The sequence below is a fragment of the Cololabis saira genome, chromosome 2 (genome assembly GCF_033807715.1).
Source record: "Cololabis saira isolate AMF1-May2022 chromosome 2, fColSai1.1, whole genome shotgun sequence".
NCBI classification, from domain to species: domain Eukaryota; kingdom Metazoa; phylum Chordata; class Actinopteri; order Beloniformes; family Belonidae; genus Cololabis; species Cololabis saira.
The window spans coordinates 31,383,881-31,407,214 of NC_084588.1; the positions used below are offsets into that span (position 1 = coordinate 31,383,881).

General features: G+C 40.6%; 1 protein-coding gene across 2 annotated transcripts in view; it reads right to left on the reverse strand.

Annotated features, from left to right (window-relative positions):
• Positions 1-10,076: 10,076 nt before the first annotated feature.
• Positions 10,077-23,334, reverse strand: part of zfhx3b (zinc finger homeobox 3b) — a 216,792-nt gene continuing 203,534 nt past the window's right edge. For both annotated transcript variants that reach the window (XM_061743342.1, XM_061743341.1), the window contains 2 exons: positions 17,454-22,994; positions 10,077-16,788 (listed from right to left, as the gene is read on the reverse strand). In XM_061743342.1, the coding sequence (XP_061599326.1) occupies positions 15,062-16,788; positions 17,454-22,994 (7,268 nt within the window). In that variant the 3' untranslated portion in view covers positions 10,077-15,061. The remainder of the gene's footprint in view (positions 16,789-17,453; positions 22,995-23,334) is intronic.

Sequence of the window (23,334 nt, forward strand, 5' to 3'; positions counted from 1 at the left end):
TGTTGTATATTATGGTTCTTCTTATTAATTATGTTGGCTTTTTTTGCTCACAACTGTTGTCCACATTTGTCTAAAAAAATAAGGCTGATTGTGTTAAATTAAAATTCTGCTCATGCACAAGACAGCTCAGCATAGGTTCTATTGACCATGTTGCAAAAACATCCAGTCTAGCTAAAGTATTGGTTGATGACACACTTCAGCTTGTTTCATCAATACTGTTAAGAGAAGTTTACACGCAATTAAAACTGAAAAAGAAATGACTACAATAACAAATTAAAGCTGCAAGTAGCGATGAACGGGCCCTCTCGCGTGCAATTTCCAACAATAAAGGTCAAGGATTCAAAAAGAGGTCTTATGACACCACCCATGACTCTCTATGTCAAACCATTCAAAAGTTATGGCAGGAAATAGGGACTATCAAATATCGACCAATCAGAAGAAGGGGGGGCGTGCTTTTTGGCATCTATTGTCGCCACGGTAACGCTTTTGACTGAGAAAAGTAATGCGTGTTGTCGCAGGATCGAGATGCACATTTTGATGTATAACACACCTGGGTGCACGTTACGGTTCGGGCCGCATTAACGGCCGAAGAAATTGCATAAATTGCGCCAAAATTACACGATTAATTCAAAATGGCCGACTTCCTGTTCGGTTTCGGCCATGGCGCCAAGAGACTTTTCTTTAGGTTGCGATATGATACAGGTGTGTACCGATTTTCATGCATGTATGTCAAACCGTATTGTCGGGCTTGAGGCACAAAGTTTTCTAGGGGGCGCTGTTGAGCCATTAGGCCAAGCCCATTAATGCAAACCATTAAATATCAACTTTTTCGCCAGGCCTGGCTTGCGTGCAAAATTTGGTGACTTTTGGGGCACCTTTAGGGGGGCAAAAAGGCCCTCATTTTGTCGGAAAAAAAAAACAGAAGAATTCCTACTGATACAATAGGGCAAGTCATCAGTAGTTACCTAATAGTGACAATTCTTAGCTTGTTGACCACACATTTTTGTAGTTCCACATCAAATTATTCCTTATGTTGTATTGTTACTGTATGTTAGTAAGCACTTTAACAGACTTTTAGTTTAGGGTTTTCTTGAACACAGGCGAAAAGGACTCATTGGTAAAGATGGCTCCTCTCTTTTGGTCAGATGGAGACAGGATGATCTGCATTGCAGTAAGGATTTGAATGATGAGACACATCATGGTGTACCTCTGCTTCTCATTTTCGGCATTTGTTGTGTGGAGTGGTTATACAAACACCGAGAACAATGTCTTTCTTTCTTTCTTTTTGAAGACAAAGCCTATACTTACAAAGTTCAACCACATCTTTTAAAGTCATTTTGTTGACAGTCACCCAAAATTTCTACAATTTATTCGTTAAAGTCTGAAAGCTGATACTGAAGATATTTTGGAACACCAACAAGGCATTATTTCCCACAAATCAAGAACCTAGACTTTCACATGGTCACACCACCCAACCCAGGTCACAGTATACAACTAGAGCCTGTGATATTCTATCCACTGGAGTTACTTTTTTGCCACAAAAAAATATTGTGGTATGTTGGGGGATCTGAATTGCTCTCTCAGCTTTAAGAACTCATATAGACATATTTATACCTTTCTACTATTAATTGCATGAAGATGAGTTAAAAAATGTTTTTCTTAAAAGAAAAACTAATTTTGGGATATGTCAAAAAGATATATTTGCATCAATTTCTCTACCATGCATTAACAGAATTTGGAAAAAGAGCGGGCTTATTACAGTACTTTCAGAATACACTGTAAAAGGTTCGCTAGTCTAAAGAGACATATGACCGTTGGAAGCTGTCAGCTGCACCTCTGACTTAAAATGACTGAGTTAGTGAGGTGCATTGAGAATGATAATTAAATATAGGGCCAAAGACTGGCAAGGTGGCCCCTATACTTTTAGGCCAGGGGAGAATGGGCTGCGGAGCTCACATTGCCCAAGGCCTATGTTAGACGCAGGCGCTAACCCAATTTCACACTTTGTGACTGGGTCTGGCCTGTTTCAATGCGGCCTCTGAGTGCGAGTGCCATCTGGCCCACGCCTGTGAAGGAAATGGCCTTGCTTTTCACACTGATCGGATTAGGGTGTTTTTAATTCATTCGGGATGTGCCCTTGCGTGTTAATTGGCTCAACATGGCCAGTGAATCTTGCCTGTTGCTTGTCACAGGATGTTCCCTTCTTCAAACTTTCTTTAAGAGGTTCAATGCTCATAAGAGATACAGGATTCCTTACAAAGTAACACACTTTAGGAGACTATGTTTAATGTAAAATAAATGCAAAGATTGCAGTAATTATTTCTTCTTGGAACAATTAAAACCATATTCATGTCATTTTACCAAACTAAATATATACTATATAATATATAAGGATAAACACCAATTTAATTGCAGTTCAACCAATTCTCTCTTCCATATTAGTTACAGTATGTTTTTCAAGACAACAAGTAATTAAGTAATACTGTCAAGGCAAGAAATGATGGTTTAATAGTATAAATGATGCCTTCCGTATATTTAAATTTGGCACAAGAGTTTTAGTTTTATTGGTATTTAAATATTTGTTCATAAACTCCAAAACAATTTACCTGAAGTTGTCTTAAAGGCTAATTCTGAAGCATAACACTTCCATTTGTGAATGAAAGGTAATTTTCATCTTGACCCTACTTCAATAAGGTGTTGTTAAGTCTGACTATTTTGAGATCAATATTTTATACATATCTAATAGCTTAAAGTTAAACAATAGCAAATAAACAAATAATAAACACATTTTAGCATACCATTTGAAGTATACTAGACAATTCTCAAGCTTCTGCTCTTAAATGATATGTACCTCCTGGGGCTCTAGTAGTTAAGAGGTTTTAATTGTTACTGCTTTTGATTATATAAGCAATACACGTCCACTTCTTAAGAAGTCCCCAGTCAGTAAGTCTATGTTTCGCTGGCTCTGACATCTCTATAATTTTTGATGTAAGACAAAATTTGGATACTACATTTAAAGGGGACCTATTATGAAAAACAATTTTTTTTCTTGCTTTAACATATATAAAGTGGTCTCCCCTCAGCCTGCCAACTCAGAGAAGGAAGAAAGCAACCAAATTCTGCAGTGTCTGTACAGCCGCCCGGATGAGCCGTCCAGTGTGATGTGGATCTACGAGCCGTTCAGATTCTGCTCCTGTCGTTACGTAACGACAGGAGCGATGCGTGAAACCACGCCCACAACTAACACTGGCCGGAAGAACAACAACAACTCCGCCGGCCGGAGCTTCCGCCATTTTTTCATAGCGGTGTATCGCGTCATTAGCGTCATTTGCGTCATTGCGTTAGGCAGCCAATCAGCACAGAGCCTCATTATCATAGCCCCGCCCACTCAGAATCCCCCATAGAGAAGGAGATTAGAAACTGGGAAGATAAAGACATGGCTCAGAGGCTGAATTTCTAATTTATTTAGCAAAAACAATCAAAAGCTTGTTTTTAATACATTCAAGGCCTGTTTAAAATAGGTATTAGATGTCATAATAGGTCCCCTTTAAATATTTCTCAATAAGGGCCTATCTGAAGCTAAAGCAAACTTAAATTTTTCATTGAGCAGGACTCTGTAAGCTTTTCAGCCCTTCAATTAAAAAAAAACTAAACTGCCATGTCTGATAGTTTACTGCATGTTTTTCAGAGCGATATGCTTTCAGTTTTTTTTTATCCTTTTTCTATAGCATAAAAAATGTCAGAAAGGGTTATCTTGTTGTCTTGCACTTAATGATACTCCACCTGCCTCAAAAGGAAAGACAGTCGCACGTTTGTCAAAATAAAAAGCTGTTTATTATCATAACAATTTCTTCAGATAGTTTGTTTAAATGCTAATTAGATGATTGTAATATATTTTGACTAAAGGTCTATACTATGTTAAAGGAGGCACTGATCCACCTGAGTGCTCATCAGGCACAATATCTCCAAGGTCAAAAGGTAAATGGCTCATACTGGTATAGCACCTTTTAATGTGAATCTAATTCATTAACTCAAACATTGTCACGTTGGTATGTAGTGGTGCTGGGGATCAAACCACTGACCTTCCATTTGGATGACAACCTGCTCTACTCACTGCTCTACTCACTGATCCACAGCCCTTCCCAGACAAAAGGTAGCTCATGTCTGTACTTGGTCACCTGCAACCCTACCAATGTAACACTTTCATTTTGCTGGATTCTTATGTCTCGCCTATTTCCATATGTTTGAATTTATGGAGTGTAAGTGTTGGGTGTGTTTGTCTTTGTGTTTTCACCTCTGCTCTCGTATATGCTTTGTTCTTATACGGCACCTTATCTGCTTGTCACAAGGTGTTAGAAAACGCTTTTTTTCTCATTAATTAAGTGAAAGTGACAGAGTTGCATATCCACCGATGCCAATGTATCACTTAAGATATAGAATTAATCTTTAGCGTTGGCCCTTTTTCATTTTGGTGAATCAGTCATGAAATTATAAACCTCAAAATCATGTGTAGAAGGAAAAAAAAGGGGGATTAATTAATTAAGGGAAGTGGCATGATATAGCTTACTGTGCTCCTGAGATTTTTAAGTTGCTAGTCTACATATTTCATCCATCTATCTTTTACTGCTTATCCGAGCTCGGGTCATGGGGCAATAGCCTAACCAGACTTCCCTCTCCTAAGTCGCTTCATCCAGCTCATCTGGTGGTATCCCAAGGTGTTCCCAGGCCAGCTGAGAGACACCCCCAGTCCCAATCTCCGCCCTAAACCCTCAAGCCCTGAACCCTCACAGACTTAAGTGACGTCAGCTGGAAGTGATCAAGTGTGAGAGGGTGTGAGGGCTCCAAATGGTACAAATAAGAATGGGACAGCACTTAGCAAAAACCGGAAACACGTCAGATCAAAATGTTACGTACCACAATTATAGGTTTGGGAATGATCATCCTACGGATGTTTGAAAACAAAGTGGTAGCCTATATAAAGGAGCATAAAATTCAACAATATACACAATTTAAATATGTGCACAGTACAACATGTATTTCCTTGTTAATGTAGTGTCTTTCTTTCAATCTACCCATACCAGCGCATCCAGTATGCCAGGATCAATCGCCGAGTAATTTCATTTTTGTAAGTGTGTAAACTGATGGTATCCTGAGTTAAATATTCCAGCTGTGTTATGACCATCTAATATTACTTTACATTTTGAGCATGATGTCATTTCATTTTTGTAAGAGAGTGTATAAATTGATGTTAACCTGAGATAAATATTTCAGTTATATTATCACTATTTACTGCAACGTTTTTGTTCAACTTGCTGAAATTGTTTGAATTTTGTGGTCATAAATAAATGAATAACCAAATTACTACCTGACTTGTTTGTGTTGGATCTAAAACTGTCTTGCTAGTATTTACATGTATGCATTTCTGTTAACATAGGGAAGTCTTGTTTATTCAACACCAGGTCAACTGACGACTTGTCTAATATAAAATGAAAACAAAAGAAATTGAACATCAAATTATGAATCAAAAAATGATGAGGAAAACTACATTTCGTCCACCATCTTCCCAAAAATGTCAAGATAACTGGTCATCCCTCTTCTTTTCCCTCTCCTCCTCCTTTTCATCCAGCTCCCTCAGCCTCTTTTCTTGTCTTTCACTGTAGTCTTGAAGAAAGTCCAAAACTTCATTTGTCCTTTTTTTGTTTTTTTTCCCTCCGTTTGTTTGTCGCTCCCTGTTTGTAAAGGAAATAATAGGGCCGTTGAAAAATCAGTGAGGGGGCACATTGGGACGGGGGGACAAAGTCCCTCCAGTGTGTCCTGGGACATGCCCAGAAAGCTTCAGGGAGGCGCCAAGTAGACATCCTAACCAGATACCCGACTTACCTCATCTGGCTCCTCTCGATGTAGAATAGGAGCGGCTCTACTCCGAACTCCTTCTACTTAGAGCTTCTCACCCTATCTCTAAGAGAAAGCCCTGACAACCCTCACCCTGCGACCAGAGGTGAGGGGTAGGAACTTAGACTGACTGGTAAACTGAGAGCTGAACCAACGACAGACCAATGCGCATCATCTCATCTCAACTTGGCCTAGTTTCTTTTCCGTTACAATCCAGTACCCGGAGCAGAAGTTGGTGGGGTTGTACCAAAATCTGCTGTGACGTACTTGATTGTGTGACACAAATGAAGAAAAAGAAAACAACACCAAAGATGTAGAACTTGGAGGAGATGGTATATGTGCTGCTTGGTCTGTGGCTTGTGTTCAATATCACGGTGAAAAATGAGAGTGGGAGAAAGCTTCAAGCGAAAATTATTATTTTTTTAGCTTGTCTCGGCGCTGCTGAAAAGTCAGTTGGTAGCCGTAAGCAGATGTGGACTGAGAAAGCACCTGGTAGATCTTTACGTTTCTTATCGCCCGTTTAGATCCCTTTTAATTCTCTCCTCAGCTACCAGGTTTATGAACATTTGCACCTCAGAGTTGGATCATGAAACAGACTTTTGCGCTGCTATTGCTGGTCAGATAGAATGAACAAGAAGCCGCCGTCAGAGTCGTTCTTCAAATGATGTCCACATCCTGACCAATCGGTGGCATGTAGTGTGATGATGTCAGATACAGCCCGACTCAGCCCGCTTAGAACCTCGGCAGACTAGTTACAGAAAAGCATCTACTTGGTAGATCACTAGTGGAAAAGCACCAAAACCAAGCCGAGTCGAGTAGGTAGGTAGGTTTTAGCTGGTAGGCTACTAAAGCTTTTGGGAGGGGGTGCAATTTACCTTGGTATACATAGGGGTGCAACGGTACACAGAAGTCACAGTTAGGTACAAGCTTGGTACAATGGGGAAAAAAGACAGGTAGAAAATAATATTTTGGTCCTTTAATTTTGAAAAATGTAACCATCCAACAATGGCTTATTGGTTATAAGTTTTAGTGAAGCAGTTCAGTTATGCTGCAGTGGAAGAAAACAAATGAGTAGGGTTTTAGTCCACTGTTGTTTTGTATTGTTTTTTTTCTTTCTGGTTTGGGATCGAGATGCACATTTTGATGTATAACACACGGTTCGGGCGAAGAAGCGGCCGAAGAAATGGCATAAATCGCGCCAAAAATACACGATTAATTCAAAATGGCCGACTTCCTGTTCGGTTTCGGCCATGGCGCAAAGAGACTTTAAGTTGCGACATGATACAGGTGTGTTCCGATTTTCGTGCATGTACGTCAAACCGTATTGTGGGGCTTGAGGCACGAAGTTTTCTAGGGGGCGCTGTTGAGCCATTAGGCCACGCCCATTAATGCAAAACCATGAAATATCAAATATTATTTGAATTTGAATTGCTCAACTTGAATAATTGCATCAAAAAACTGAATCTGAATCACATAATTTGAATTTGTATTGTTTAATTTGAATCATTGCATTAAAAAACTGAATCTACATTCAGTTCTCACAATTCAATTTCAGTTCTTGCAATTCAATTTCATTTTTACTGTGCCAGACATCCGGGTCTTCCGGAGGAAGAGCAATCGAGTGCAGATACAAAGAACTCCTTTTCAAGTAGCCTACTATAACCTATTTTCTTTCAACGATATAAACGACCAATGGGAGCTAGATATTTCGAAACCTATTGTGTTTTCTCCATTCTGTGTAAAATCAACATTTATATATATATATATATATATATATATATATATATATATATATATATATATATATATATATATATATATATATATTTACAGATAGGGCTGAGTAAAATATCACTATTACACCAATATTTTGATATGAGAATAGATAGCCTATTGGCTGTGATGGATATCTTAATGTGATATAGTGTCATTCATTTTCAATGACTTTTGTCCTTAATGGCTTTTTTCCCCCTTACATTACTTTTACTTTTATACTTTAAGTAGATTTGAAACCAGTACTTTTATACTTTTACTCGAGTAAAAAACTTGAGATGATACTTCAACTTCTACAGGAGTATTTTTAAACTCTAGTATCTATACTTCTACCTGAGTAATGAATGTGAATACTTTTGACACCCCCGTTAAAAAGACACACACACAGAAAAAAACACTGCTTTAATAATATATTTAAACATGGGATTTCTGATAAACAGTTATTATTAATGTGAATATAATGACAAAGGAGGTAGAGCCAAAAATAGATCAGTGAAAAATGTTGCGGTGCGACCTGGATGCTCCTCCCCCTCCCCCCTCTGTCCCCCCTCTGTCCCCCCTCTGTCCCCCTCTCCTCCCTGCGCGCACTCGTCACGGGGCAAGGCTGATTTATGGTTCCGCGTTACATCAACCGTCACGCACGCGTCGCCGCGTACCCTACGCCGTAGGCTGCGCCGTACCCTACGGCGTAAGCTCTGCGTCGATTTAACGCAGAACCATAATTCAGGCTTCACCCGTTACCGCAAATCTTCACACACTCCTCAGCAGAAATGTTTCTACAAAACGGCAAGATATAAATCTACACTTTTTACACAGAATGGAGAAAACACAATAGGTTTCGAAATATCTAGCTCCCAAAGGTCGTTTATATCGTTGAAAGAAAATAGAGGTTATAGTAGGCTACGTGAAAAGGAGTTCTTTGTAGGCTATTTGCACTCGATTGCTGTTCCTGCGGAAGACCCGGATGTCTGGCACAGTGATATTGAAATTGAATTGCAAGAACTGAATTTGAATCATGAGAACTGAATGTAGATTCAGTTTTTCAATGCAATGATTCAAATTAAACAATACAAATTCAAATTATGTGATTCAGATTCAGTTTTTTAATGCAATTATTCAAGTTGAGCAATTCAAATTCAAATATAAGTTATTCAAATTCAGTTTCTAGTGGCACATATTTCTGCGCATAGTTCCGCGTCACACCAACGCAGAGCCGACGGCGTAGGGTTCGCGGTGACGCACACCATGCTGCGACCCCTAAGCCGTCGGCTACGCCGTCGATTTAACGCGGAACCATAATTCAGGCGAAGCTGCAGTCTGTCTGCGCTGATCACAGACACACCGGGTTGGAGCGGATTTGGTCATGATGATTAACCTGTATTTTGTGATTAATAAGCACGGGTTTTAATTTTTTTTCGTTGGATCAATGTAGCAAATAAAATCGTTGGGACCATCCAGCTCCGAGTCCTCACCCATCAGATACGTGTTTCACATGAGCAGTTCAGGTAAAAACGGCAGTCAAATCAGCAAAAATGTCATTTTGCTGGATGAAATATATGAATTCCTGATAAAATAAGTTTGTTAGTGCACAGCTCTGCTCCTGTACGCATGTGAATGAGTGTACGTTTGTGAGTACATGAAAGTACAATCAGCATTGAGGCTTCTCGCTTCGGGAATCCCGGTGTGTGATTGGACGACGCCTCGGCGTCGCCGCTGCTCATTTGCATAAAGTTCCGATTTTTCAACTTCAAATTGACGCGCCGCTCCCGCCGCTCCCGCCGCTCCCGCCGCCTCTCGACACCCGATTTTCATAGACAATGAATGGCAGCCAGACGCCTATGACGCCCGTGACGCTTTCAGTGTGAACGGGGGGTTAGTTTACTTTAGTTACAACACCAAAGAGTAGAACCATGGAATCTAAATTAAAGCAACATTGAAGGTTGAATGGGCTACCAGGATCTTGATGGAGGAAGGCTGCATGAAGTGGATATTCTGGGCTCCAAATAAGATATTTAGAGACAGGATCAGCATCTGCACATACCGAAATTCTTTTTCCATCATTGTTATTCTGAGAGATTTCATGCTCATTTTACAGATCTCCTGCTTCCACGTTGGTGATGTAGGGTCCTGGCTCTCCGGTGCTCTCCCGCCAGAAGGAAAGCATCCATTCTTTGTAGAACCCACTTGAAATTCACTCTAACCAGGGCCCAGCACAAGCTCTAGCACCAATTTTGTGCTGATAAAAAAGCCCTACACCTGGGGCAGGATCTAATCCTAATCCCACCTGGAGAGGGGACTCCACCCTTTTCTGGCTAAGGAGCATGGTTTCGGATTTGAAACTGCTAGTCTACATATTTAAAATGGTCAAATCTCACAACACTGAAGAATGAATCCAAACCAAGTTATGCTCATACTTTTTTAATGTATCACAATGAGCAAGAAACATACTTGATGAAATATTTTCAAAGGAGTATATTCAATTACCATCTACAATCAACTTAACTAGGACAACAAGTTTTTGTGACAAAAGTTTCTTTAAAAGTCTGAAGTTCCATGTGGTTGTATGTATGTTAGTTTCCATGTAATTTGGTACAGTTTGGAAATCTTCATATAATTACAGTAACAAAAAAGCTAACAAGACTACAGTATAGAAAAGACATCAAGAACAACATTTTTGGTTTAACTTGCTCTTTTTTGTACATTGCAAGGCTGTTTTTTTCTACCCTCAGATGGGCTGCCTGGAGCCACAGAGCCATGCTTATGAGGCTCAAAGGAGGAGATATTCAAGAAAACAAAAAGAAAAACTAAAAGCATTAAAAAAAATGTGGCACCAGAAGTCACAAAAGGAACAGAGCGCTCCAAGTAACAGTTCATCTTTGAAGTTGGAGCAAAACGTTGTTTGGTTGTTAGTTTGGTTGGTAATTTTGGTTAATACGCTTTTTTGTGTGTGTGACTGCCTCTTTAAGAACAGCTTTGAGAACCCATCCCCTCTCTATGTTATTTATTTCTCTATTTAGATTATGTAACCAACACAGAGAGGGGTGAGCTGCCGTGTGACTGGAGAGTTTTACTTGTCTTCCCAAGACAAGTGCACGGAAATGAAACAGGTAGCAACATGAAGAGGAAGAAATGAAGCAGGCATCTCTGTCCATCCTGTCCTGAAATTTCAAAAATGTCCATCAAAGAGCAGAAGCGGAGGCAGAGCTGGAGAAAGAAAGGACAAACAGAAAGGAGATAGAGGCAGCTGGAGCCACTTAAGTTCAGTTTCACCTAATGACTTTCCTCTGTGTGTCACACATGTCCATTGGTTCCAGGATCCATTCCCATTATAGAGTTGTCAGTAATCAAATAAGGAGGTGGTTTTTAAAGCTGTTTTGAGCCTGCCTTCAGCTCCCATGCCCAGTTTTGGTGTGCCCACCGCCTCTTGAGTCCTCCTCACGAGAGCTCCATTGCTTCCCAGAGTTCTTTTGTATTTATTTTCATTCCTTCTTCATTTCAAAGACAAAAAAAGAAAAAAAAGTTGATGTCTTGTTTTAAATATATATTTATCTGTTTACAGGTACACGTTCGTTTTTCACAGTGGGCAAAAGGTGACCTCTACAGCAAAACGTTGTTGTTATCTCTCGCAATTGTCCAGTAAAATCAAGTATTCCAATGTAAGTCAGTGGATGCAGGTATCCACCGAATGCGTTTTGTGCCACAAGATATACACTCATCTGAGGCACAGGTAAGTGTATAGATATATATGTTTCTTTTGTGTCAACTGCATAAAGCTTTGGCCACATTCATATATTCAATCAAAGTAAAAACTGCTCAGTGCTTCGGTATCGTCATTCTCATTTCTGATCATCACCTTTTAATTTGAGTTTTCTAAATTTAACCTATTCATAATCCAGCTTTGTGGTTCTGTTATTTGGTGTGTAACATAACAAAAATAAAAGGCAAACAAGAAAAAAATTGAATTGATGCTGGCTCTTGAAATGCACACACATACACACACACACACACACAGACACACACAAACACACAAACCCAAACGTAGTTCATGTTGGCTTTATCTAATGTGGAGAACTCAGCTTTGTCATCCACAAAAAAGCCCAAATGATTAGACTTTGGAAATCTGGGAACAAACAATATAATTGAGACAATGAATATAAAGAACATTATCACACCATAAAGTGGCAGGGTCATATTTTTTTGTTTGTTTTTCAGCAATTCAAATTAAAGCTAGTGTTAATTTATGATAAAAGTAATATACAGACACTAAAATAAAATACAAATACTTTAAAATAAAAAATAACACGTCCAACATTGTCTGAAAGTTAAAATAAAGCAAACATATTTGAGAAAACAAAAACCTGTACAACTTAAGAATTTTTCAAAACAATAAAAGTACACATGAACAGTATTCCAGGGAACTGGACTTGAGAATTATCAAGCTTACAAACCAGATCTACTGACTTTCAACAGCATCACCGAATCACATTTCTCTGCCAGAAGCAGCACTTTTTAACACTTCTGAGATTGTTTGTGCCTTATTTTCATTAGGGCGATACGTTTTATAGAACAGAGGCCAAAAAGTAGTTTGATTTTGGATTAGAAAATGAAAATTTTTACTTCATCACATCGTCAATGAGAAGATGGGGGGTACCTATGCGCATCCATTTCCATTGCAGCAAAATTAAGTAGATGACTTCTTTGGATATAAAAGCATCCTAAATATTTAAAAACCAAGGACATCTCCAAAAAACTTACTTTTTTCCATAAATAATGCTTTGGAATGAAGATGTCCTTTAAAAACCTGTAATCTATATGTGGAAGTGGCACCTTGCAAACACATGCGACAAGTCACCGGTGGGCCTCCCAGTAATGGGGGCAACAACACCTCAGCAAAACAGCCATTAATTCCCTCTGAGACTACTTGTAGGTTGGCATGAATGACACCAAACCTTTGAGACGCTTCAGTACCAGATGTATTATATACATTTTTTGGTAACCACTGTTACTTGCTTAACAAGTGAGCAACAACCTTGACTGGATGGAAGGATTTTCAGCAATGTTCAATATTAGAACAAAATGACATATAAAGGTCACTCTGTTCAGCAACCAACAATGCAAAAAAATTTACACAACAGTTTACAGTCACTTTAAAAATGAGAAAAAAATAGATTGTGACAATTAAAAGCAATCAAATGAACGAGGATCGGTCCTTGTTTAAGAAAAATCCTTAGTGATATTTGGAATGCACTGTTCTTTACAAATGTTATAGATCATTGGCTTTAAACATTGGTCTGTTTGAAAGAAAAATCGGCAAAATGTCCTTTGGAACATATATTCACAGTCTTCAAAGTTCCGTTTTTGCAACGAGGAAAAAAAAAGGTGTTGCAGAGGCAAGAAATTGGTTGTTATTGTTTGTTTTAGTTAAAGCTTAGCCAAAAGCAAAATGAGCATGCATCTAGGTTTTCTTTTTTTTCTTTTTTTAATCTACATTAGCAGCAAAACGTATGTCCTTGAAGACCAGACCTTATACATTTTCTTAAAAAAAAAGAAAAGAAAAAAAAGGACATTTGAATATGACAAAAGTCAAACGAAGATTATTAACCTCTATCTTACAAACTGCAATGGCTCTGTAACGGTGCTACTCCACGATGCAAGGACAAGGGCCCTTTTTGGTTTTTGGTTTTCACATAAAAAAAGCCACCTGTTTGCTTGCAAAGAAGCGGAAACGGCAACTCTGATGCGTACTCCTTTATCTTTTAAAACTTTGTTTTCTTTCCTCTAAAAACAGCAACAAATTCTCAAGTATAAAGAAGCCTCTTTTCTCATCTTTATGCACCAATGGTGAAAGTGTTTAGTCTTTGGATTTTCTTTTCGTCTTAAAGCGTGAGAATTATTATTAGTATTCTTTTTTTCATTTTAATTTATGACAACAAAAACTGCTAAAATGGAAAATAAAGACTAGCTACACTCGAAGAACAAAAGACCTGCTTTGTAGTGCTTACATCTACAAACGCAGGAGAGCAGAGAAAAATAAGTGCGAAGAGAGGAACATGAAGAGTGACAAATTGAAGTTAGACAGTGATAAGTGCACAAAAGATAACATAAAAATTAAATAAAATTAAACTCTCAATATTTCACCCAGGCTCTTTTGTTTTGGTTTGAGAAAATACCAACCAAACCATAAATTTTAAATAATTTTGATAGAGGATCCTGCCTTGTCAGAAGGGGGCGACTGGGTGAATGTTTCCCAAGAGGTTGAGACTAAGACAGAAATAAAGTTTAGATAAATTACCTGTCCATAAACTATTGGAATGACCAAGACAACATCAAATGAAGTGTCATAAAATTGGACAATACAAAAGCTAAATGTACACAAAGTTTTTTTTTCCTTTTTTTTCTCCATCCTACCATACGGTTTAAATTCGTTTCCAATGCAACAATCTACTTAACACCAAAAATGCTCATATCTATCATAAATAAAGAAGGTAGATTTTTATTTTTTTTTTATTTTATCAAAATTATTTTTTTAATCACCTGTTATGTCTGCAATGCTCTCCTTGTCTGGGAATAATGGGATTGTTATTTTCCCACTGTAAAAGGATTTCTAATATTAAAATCAACAATTCAGTTACCCTTTTTTTAAATGCCCAGTATCAAAGCCTTGTTAAAATTGAATTCAACTTAAAACTTGAAGTTATTAAAATCAAGTTCAGAAAAGGAAAAAAAAAATGCTCATTTTGTTTTGGAAAAAAAAATGTGTAAAACATGGATTTCTGTAACAGAAAAACAACTGTGAGCTGTTGACCTGAGAATACAATAGACATTACATTATTCTTTTACTTTTGCAAGCCATTGGTATCTGAATGCTTAAACAGCAAGAAAACTGATAGACTATTCTCCCATACAGTACATACTGGCTTTTTGTGACTGTGCTATTAAGTAGAAATTATTACCAAAAAAACGGACAGCTTGCTGATTTGAATTTCTTTACAAGGGTTTTTGGGCCGTTTGTCAACTTTGAGGCAGTCCACTCCAATACAGTACAACATTCCTCCATCATTACTCAAAACATAACTGCACTGATCTTTGATCTTTTCTGTTCTCACATTAATATGCATGTATTTCAGTTGTGTAAAATAAACAAAAAGGAAACAAAGCAAAATGAAAACCAGCATGTTGATATGGGAAAACAATCCACTAACATTTAAATTTTTGGTTACAAGCTTTGGAATTGCAGTTAGTCTTTACACATCTTTTTTTCTGAAATTGGTTTGTATACTTTGTATTTTTAACATTGCTGCTTTTTTATGTTTTTTTTTGTTTTTTTTTTTACATTTGTAATTTTTTTTGTTCTTTTCTTAGTGTTTTTAAATATTGTCCATCACCAAAAGCTCTTTTACAATCTGATGGAGTCTGTTCCTACACTAGCAAGGTTACTACTACAACTATTACTGTCTTTGACAAAGCCAGGCTGCTGAGGCTCCTCTGCTTTCATGCCCAGCCTGTCTGCTGACTTCTGACTGCTGTCAGAGTCAGACTCGTCGGTAAAGACGTCTGTTGGTATCGAGGTCTGAACTCCTGAGGTGCTCAATGAACTTGAGGTAACCGTTGAAGGTGAGGACACTGGAGGAAAAGAGGAGGAGGGACCAGCATTGGGTTTCCCAGCTAAAGCTCTGGAGAAAGGGGCCTGGGGCCAGCGTTTGTCGGCAGCTGTGGTGTTGAGTGGGGCCGTAGAGGAGGAGCACAAAGAAGAGGAGACAGCAGCGGATGGCATGGTGGCTGATGTGGTTGGCAGGGGAGGGGGGCTGCTGATGGGATGAGCGGCAGACTGCGAGGTAGATGCGGTGTTAGGATTGGGGAAGCAGGCTGAAGAGTGAGGTAATAAACTAGTAGCGTGCTCTTTGGCATTTCTGACTGATCGCTTGATTGTTCTGTGTTTGTGCAATGCCGATTCCAGGTGTTGACTGAGTGCTTTTTCCCCATCCAACGTAGTGTCACAAGCCAGGCAGTCATAGAGACTTCCAGCCCCTACACCTACGCCACCGGGGACACGCAGCAACATTTCTTGCAGATTTGCCACAGACTGACCGAAAAAACAGTTCGATTTTATGTGGGTAACAGCCGCCTCTTCCTTGGTGAATACAGCTTGACACTTGCGGCATACCAGTTTATACTGCACCTTGGGGACAATGTACTGGTCTAGAGGGGGGTCCGAAGCTTTGCCATCCATCTCACTCGGCTCAGGGTGTACTTTATTATGAGTGGAGGAAGAGGAAGTGGAAGTGGGGGGGTCATTGCGGTTGTTGCCCTTTTGCTCCTCTGTTTTAACTTGATCTTTGGCAGAATCTTTGCGATCCCCCAAGGTTTGTGGGGGAACTGAAGTTTGGCTTGCTTTGGGTTGCTGAATTTGCTGAAGCTGCCGCTGCTGCTGCTGTAGTGCCTCCTGCAAGCTCTGTTGATATTGCTGGTAATGCTGCAGTAGGGACCCTGGGGACAGGCCCATCAATGCTTGTGACAATGCTGGGTTGTAAGGGAAGAGACTTTCCATACCATACATTGGTTGCAAATAGCCCCCTTGGAGAGCACCAGGGATCTGAGGGCTGTAATAAGGGGAAAAGCCAGGCATGAAGTAGGGCAGAAACTGGTTTGTGAGCAGAGCTGTGGGATCCGATGCCAAAGCAGCTTGCAAAGCCTGAAGCTGGGCAGGGTCTACCACATATTCCATGCCAGGTGTGGGCATAGAAGTGGCGGGAACAGCTGTGTCTGGTTTCTCCTTCTTGGCACTGGCAGCAGAAGTGGAAGGGGCAGGGGTGCTTCCTGTTGAACATGGTGTCGAGGGCTTCTCTGTTTTTTCCTTAGCCTTCTCTTTCTCCACTAACTTCTCAGCATCACGTTCTTTGGGGGGTTCCGGCCGTGAGCCAGACTGGTTAATTGTGGAAGTGGAGTTGGATGTAGGGGTGGGGCTTGGATGGGAAGTAGACGAGTTGGTCTGGGCTGGACTAGATGCAGCAAGAGATGATGAGGAGGGAGGCTTGTTGGGCAATCCAGAAGTGGGGAGGCTTGGTGAGGGAACACTGGCTCCAGACATGTTCAGGAGGTTTGGAGGCTTCGGAGGAGTTAAAGCTGGAAATTTTTCAAACAAAGAAATAATTTAGTCATATTTATTTGGTAAATAAACAGATATTTTATAAAAATCTAACAAAAATCAAATCTACCATAATAAACTGCCTGGCCAAAAGGAAAAAAAGTCACAGACACTATTATGTTTTAGACCGCATTTGCCTTTGTTTATGGTAAACATTCACTGTCACATCTTTTCAATAGACTTACATCCAAATGGGGACTTTTGTTTTAAGCTAGACTACATATAACATGCATGAACAATAAAATATTAACATATATTATAATAAGCTCATCATTTTCAAAAGTTAAAATCAGCCACAAAAGCCTTTGGTTAATCTCTTATGGCTTTTGTGTTTCTCACAATGAACTTTTCTGCCAATTAGGGTATGTTAACAACACCAAAAGAAAATAAAAAACGTGTGTTATGTGTGTGTAAATGAAGGGATATGGCCAAATGACCAATTTGGATATAAAGATGATGTTTCAGTGTTATATAATTATTTCAATTCTTCAGTTTTGTATATCTAATTTTTATCTTTCACATTGATTTTTCATTGTTTTGTTTTTTTGTTTGGTAAGTTGGTTGGTTTGGAAAAAACCCATCTGCAACTGTAAAATTCAAATACCAGTCGTACAAAGGTGACTGAAGTACAAAGATAACATACCTGAATTAGATGAGTTAAAGCTAGAAAGAGAGGGTGTGCCAACCCCCGGCAGAAGGACAGGCGGGATGCCTTGCAGATTTGGATAGGCTGACTGAAGATTCAGAGCCTGCATTGCAGGGTTATCAAACATTCCCTGTTGCTGCATGGCCTGCTGCTGTGCCAGTCCTAGAACTTCATTGGCCTTCTTAATGCGGTCCATCTCTTGTTGTGCCATGAGTTGGCGAACTGTTGCTGGGTCAAAGTATTCTTTTTCCTTATCGATCTGGCTGCCAATTGTATCTTTAACCTTAAAGATGTGTTGCTGCGAGAAAATGTGGTCACGTACAGAGAGGCGTGCACTGTACTTTACACCACACAATGTGCATTCAGTCTTCGGCCCCTCGTAAGATGTCTGATTTATTCCGAAGTGCTTGGCCATGTTGAGCTTTGCCTTTTTCTCCTTGGCACGGGCATTTTGAAACCATACTTGCACCACTCTCTTTGGAAGTCCAATATCATTGCCAAGTACCTCACATTCCAGCATAGTGGGTGTCCTGTAGTCATTAAAACAGGACTTCAACACTTTTAGCTGAAGGTTAGTCATTTGGGTTCGGAAGCGCTTTTGGCCAGGCCTATCTCCACTGTCTATGCTCCTGGTACCTGAGGCTCCAGGACTTGGTGAGCAGGGATCAGCCATGCTGGATGTCTCACTGTGGTCAATTATATGTTCATTTTCATATTCCTTAGCATAATAGCTTGTTGCAGGGCTTACAAGTCCTGAGGACATTTGGTCATCATTTTCAAGGACAGTGGTTGCACCTCCAGGCTTAGATAGGTAATCAACACTGTTTTGGCTGTGCTTTGCATCAGCACTGTCATCAACATTGGCCTCATCCCCTGTGGTTGTATCTGTGATGGCTGTGTTCACAGAAGAGCAGTCGTCATTATCCAGCTTGTTTGGATCAAAGCTGAGATTAACAGAGGACATTGATCCACCCTCAAAGTCTTCCATTCCTTCAACTTTGATAGATGAAGGGCTCAATAGACCCCTGGGAGACAGATCTAGGCCTTTGTTCACTGGTGACATGGATGAGCTCTGTCCATCACTATTTGCACTCTGGACTAGTTGGGAGCAACTTGATGTTTCTAGAGCATCCATTTTTATTTGCATGCTCTCCTGCTCAGGTAACATACCAGTGAGAGTCAAATTATATCCAGCACGTTTGGCTTCATGCCAGTGACGAGATCTAATGTGAGCCTCAAGGGCAGTTTTTGCTTTAAAAAGAGCTCGACAAAAAGGGCACCTACGATGAGCCTGAGCTGGCCCTACTGCTCTAAATTGGCCTTTTCTCTCTCTGGCTCTGGTGTTCTGGAACCACACTTGCACTACTCTCTTTTTTAATCCCACCTCATGTGCAATGTGGTCAAGCATTTTACGAGTGGGATTTGAATCTAATAAATACTTCTGATAAAGGATCTCAAGCTGCTCAGGTGTGATGGTGGTTCTAAGCCGCTTGTCTCTTTGTGGCTCTTCTCCACTATTTGTGCTATCATTTTCTCCTGGGCTAGTACTAGCTTTTTCCTCTAGCTTCCTCTTCAGGGAATTCATAGTGGAAGTTGGTGTGGATGGAGAGGTGGCAGAGCTGCTGGGAATCTGGGGCATTGCCCCAGGGAGAAGCTGGCTTGCCAGAAGAGGATTGCTGGGATCAAACAGCATGAAAGGCATGTCAATAGCACGGTCAAGGAATTGGGGGTGGATGAATTGATTTTGCACAGAGAGGAAGTGTAATTGCTGGTGTTCTTGCCAGTGTTCAAAAGAGGGGAAGCCAATCTTGCACTGCTCACATTGGTAAGGGATCAGCTGTTGTGCCAGTTGTTGAGAGGCAGAGGTCAGGTGTGGATTGAGGCCCAAGTGCGAGCTTTGAGATGAGGCTTGGCTCGTCTGAGAGGCTGAGGGGCCACACTGCTGTTGTTGCTGAGTAAAGGACGGAGAAGAATGCTTGATGTGCTTGGTAACATTTTGTAGCTTCTCTTCTCTCTGAGATCTATGGTGTTGTGGCTCAGATTGGGGTTGGTGCACAATTTCCTGCTTAATAGAAATTTGGTTTTCTCTTGGATCAGTAGATATTTCTGGTAAATGCTTGGGCTTCTCATCATAGAAGTTTGAGGTGGTCGCTGGTGATGCCTCCTCCTTCTCAGCAGATGGAAGGTGGGTGAATGCTGATGTTGAGGGAGGAAGAGGGCAGAGACTTGAAGAGGAGGGCATTGGTGTGTGACAGGATGACCCAGATGGAGTATAACAATCATGCGAAAGATCCAGTGAATCTTCATTTTGGCTGTCATACTGCCCATCCTCGTCTTCATCTTTGTAACACAGCTTCTTTTGGTGTTTTATCAGATCAAATATCCGCTGGAAAACCAGACTACATTTCTTGCACTGGTAGTTCAGATTTGATGTCCGGATATATCTGTCATTTGACAGTTCTCGTCTTTCACCATCTTTTGCGCCATCACCCTGGTTTTCATAATTCTTTCTTGCCTTCTGACGAGCATTTTGGAACCACACAACAATTACACGGGTTGGGAGGGTCAAAAGGTTGGATAGCTGTTCAAATTCATCATCTTTAGGATAAGCATTGGCATCAAAGAAGTCCTGCAGAACTCTCAGCTGGTAGTCTGTAAATCTTGTCCTGGATGATCTCTTAGATCCATACAGATCATGTTTCTGAGGTTCTGGGGAAGGAGGTTTGGAATCAATTTTTGTGTCCTCTAGAGTTGTTGTTGGTGGATTATTAAAATTGTAAGGCGAGTCTTTATTGCGCTGCCGTTCTTTAAAGAGGGTGTTTCTGAACCAGTGCTTTATCACTTTTTGTGGCAACCCTGACTTATCCGCCATCTCTTTAATCTGATCTTCATTTGGTGAATTGTTGATATCAAAGTACTGTCTCAGGACCCTAAGCTGGTCATCAGTGATTCGTGTCCGTGGCCTCTTGTTCTGCTGCTGTAGCATGGCTGGTGTAAGTTGTTGTTGATAAAGCTGGGCCAGGTCTGATGCCAGGCTTGGTTCAACAGATGATAACTGAGGAGGCAATTGGGTGGGCAAGGACTGTAGAGACATAGGCTGCATCATAAGTGGTGAAAAGAGGGGCAAGTCCATTGGCATGGGTATCTGTGTCATTTGAACTGGTGGTTGTGAAGGAGGCACAGTTGGAGGTGTAAGTGAGGCAGAGGAGACTGGGATATTTGGTGTGGGAGCTCTTTGGGGCGGAGGAGGAGGTGGAGGTGGAGGAGGAGGTGGTGGAGGAGCTGGAGCAGCCTCTGGTGTTGGAGGTCTCAGTGGATAGAGTTTATCATAATGCTCTCTGTATTCTTTAGCAAATCTCTCTAGGGATCGAAATGGAAAGAAAGCCTGGTGGATATGCTCTTGATGACTCTTAAGAATCAGTATGTTCGAAAACAGTTTGCCACAGGCTTCACATTCCAGTTTCTCTAATCCCTCAATGGGGTCCACCACCCTTGTTATTCCACCTGGACCACTAGATCCAGTAGGTCCAGCTGTCTTTTTCTGCGCTTTCTGCTTATTTTCATTGTACTGAATTACTAACTCAAATCCAAAGTTTTCCAGCAAGGCTTTGGTTGCATTTCCTCGAGTATCTGAAGCAATCCTTGGTGGAGGAAAGCCAGTTTCTTGGTTAATGTGTATAGAGATATGCTGAATGTCCTTATTTTCTTTTGGTTTGCCATCTGTAGAGTCTTTGTTTACATGGGCTTCATTCTTCTCATTTGAATCCCTTTCTTTAAGTATTTCTCTATCCTTTTCGTTCTGAGAGGAGGAACATTTTTGCTTTTTTTCAGGTTGCTGGAGGAGAGATGCACTCTGCTGCAACAATGCCATCTGACTTTGAACTTGAGCGTGAGACAGTTGCTGCTGCTGTTGCTGTTGCTGCTGCTGCTGCTGCTGCTGCTGCTGCTGCTGCTGAAGGTGGTGGTGCATCAGTTGCTGCTGCAAGCAACTTTGCTGGGCCTGTTGAGCTGAGAGTTTTAGATCTTCCAGCAAGGAGGAGGTTGAGGATCCAGCTATACCAAGTGCCGAGTTGCTAATGCTGATCTCTGGGTTCAGCTGAAATTCAGCTCCAGGGATGTAGAAAGGGAATAACAACTGCTGCTGTTGGAGTGGTAGAAGAGCATCAGTTGTCATTGGGAAGTGCTGCAGAAGTGCTGGATTAAATAGTTGTGACTGTAAAATAGCAGCCTGCTGCTGAAGCTCTTGCTGAAGCTGAGCTTGAGCTTGGGCTTGCACCTGAGCCAATTGCTGTTGTTGCTGAAGTTGATGTTGTTGTTGCTGCCCCCTTGCAGACAGAATCTCTGAAAATTTAGATTTTTTTGCCTCATGGTTCTCAGATGGTGAAGATTGGCAGTTCACTGAGGAATTCCCCAGACTTTCAATGCTGTGGGTTGGGTTCATGTGATTTCCTCCAATCATACTCTGAGCTGCCTGAGACCCCGAAGAGCTGTGGTTTGTATAGCTAGTATTTGAGCTGTTGGCTGGGTTAGGACTAGATGTCGAAGTGCTCATGCTGGACCCTCCACCACTTAAACCAGTAGCACTTGCAGAGCTAGTAATCCCTCCTGCAGCTTCAAGTTTGGCTGCCCTAGCTTTGGTCTGGTGTAGAACAGAGCGCATATGGATTTCAAGAGTAGAACTCTGGCTATATGCCACATTACAAGTGCTGCACTTGTATGGCTTGTTGTCAGGACTGCTTGTAGGCTCAGGTTGACCAGTAGTAGACTCCTGAAGAGCCCTCTTTACCTTGTGCAAGTGGGAGACAGAATTATAGTGGACCAGAAGAATGTTCTTCTGGGTAAAAGACTCTTTGCACACAGTACACTTAAAAGGACGAGACGGATCCAAGAACTTCTCCATTGTAAAATTGGGGCCCTTTCTAAATGGCAAAGCACGTTTAGGCTCAGATCCAGAATCCTCCTGCAGTGAACCAGAGTCGCTGCCTGTTGGACTTTGTTTTTCCTCTTGATCACTGTCATCTCCTTCCTTGTCATCTTCTCCCAGACATCCATGATCTTCACCAAGTACTGGGTCACCCATCACCATAATGTCACCATTCATCAATAACCCGCCATATAATTGTTGGATATCAGCTTCACTCAGCTCCAAGTGGCTGGTTTCCAAATGCTTCTTCAAGGCTTGTAGTGTTCTGAAGCTCCGTTGGCAAAGGCAGCACATGGTGGCTGCTCTGATCACATGGTACTGTGAATGGAGCTGTAATTTCTCTACAGTTTTAAAGGCCAGGCTGCACTGGTTACACCTGTACTTGTAGACATGGCGATCTGAGACAGGCAACTGAGGCCTTTTATTGTGAACTTCATTGAAGTGCATTTGGAGGGAGTTGGAGGATTTGAATACTTGATTACAGCCTTTCTTCCAGCACAGAAATCCAGTGGCATCCTCCCTTTCTGACTGCTGATCTTCAAGAGGTGACTTGCGAGCTTCAGCCATGTCTGTGGGGAGGGAAGCCCCTTTCTCTGGATCAGCATCTGATGCATCTGTAAATAAAGCATTTCAAAAAGGTTCTTTTTAATTTTTATAATTTGTTCCCTAATAATGTGAATAATGGACACAGGAGTGTTCTTTGAATCATTACAAATATGAAAAAAAAAATCAAATTATAACTAAGTACAAGGCCTAAAAATACCAATAATTCATATGATTTAAATGCAAATTTAGCAAAAATGTTATAACAAAATAAGAAAAAGCCTAAAATGTTTCCGTAATAATTTTTCCTCAATGTAATATTACTCAATATAATAAACCCTACATTAACATTTGAGATAACAGTTATTGGTGGCTTATCACAATATAATAATAATGCTCATTATGAATCAC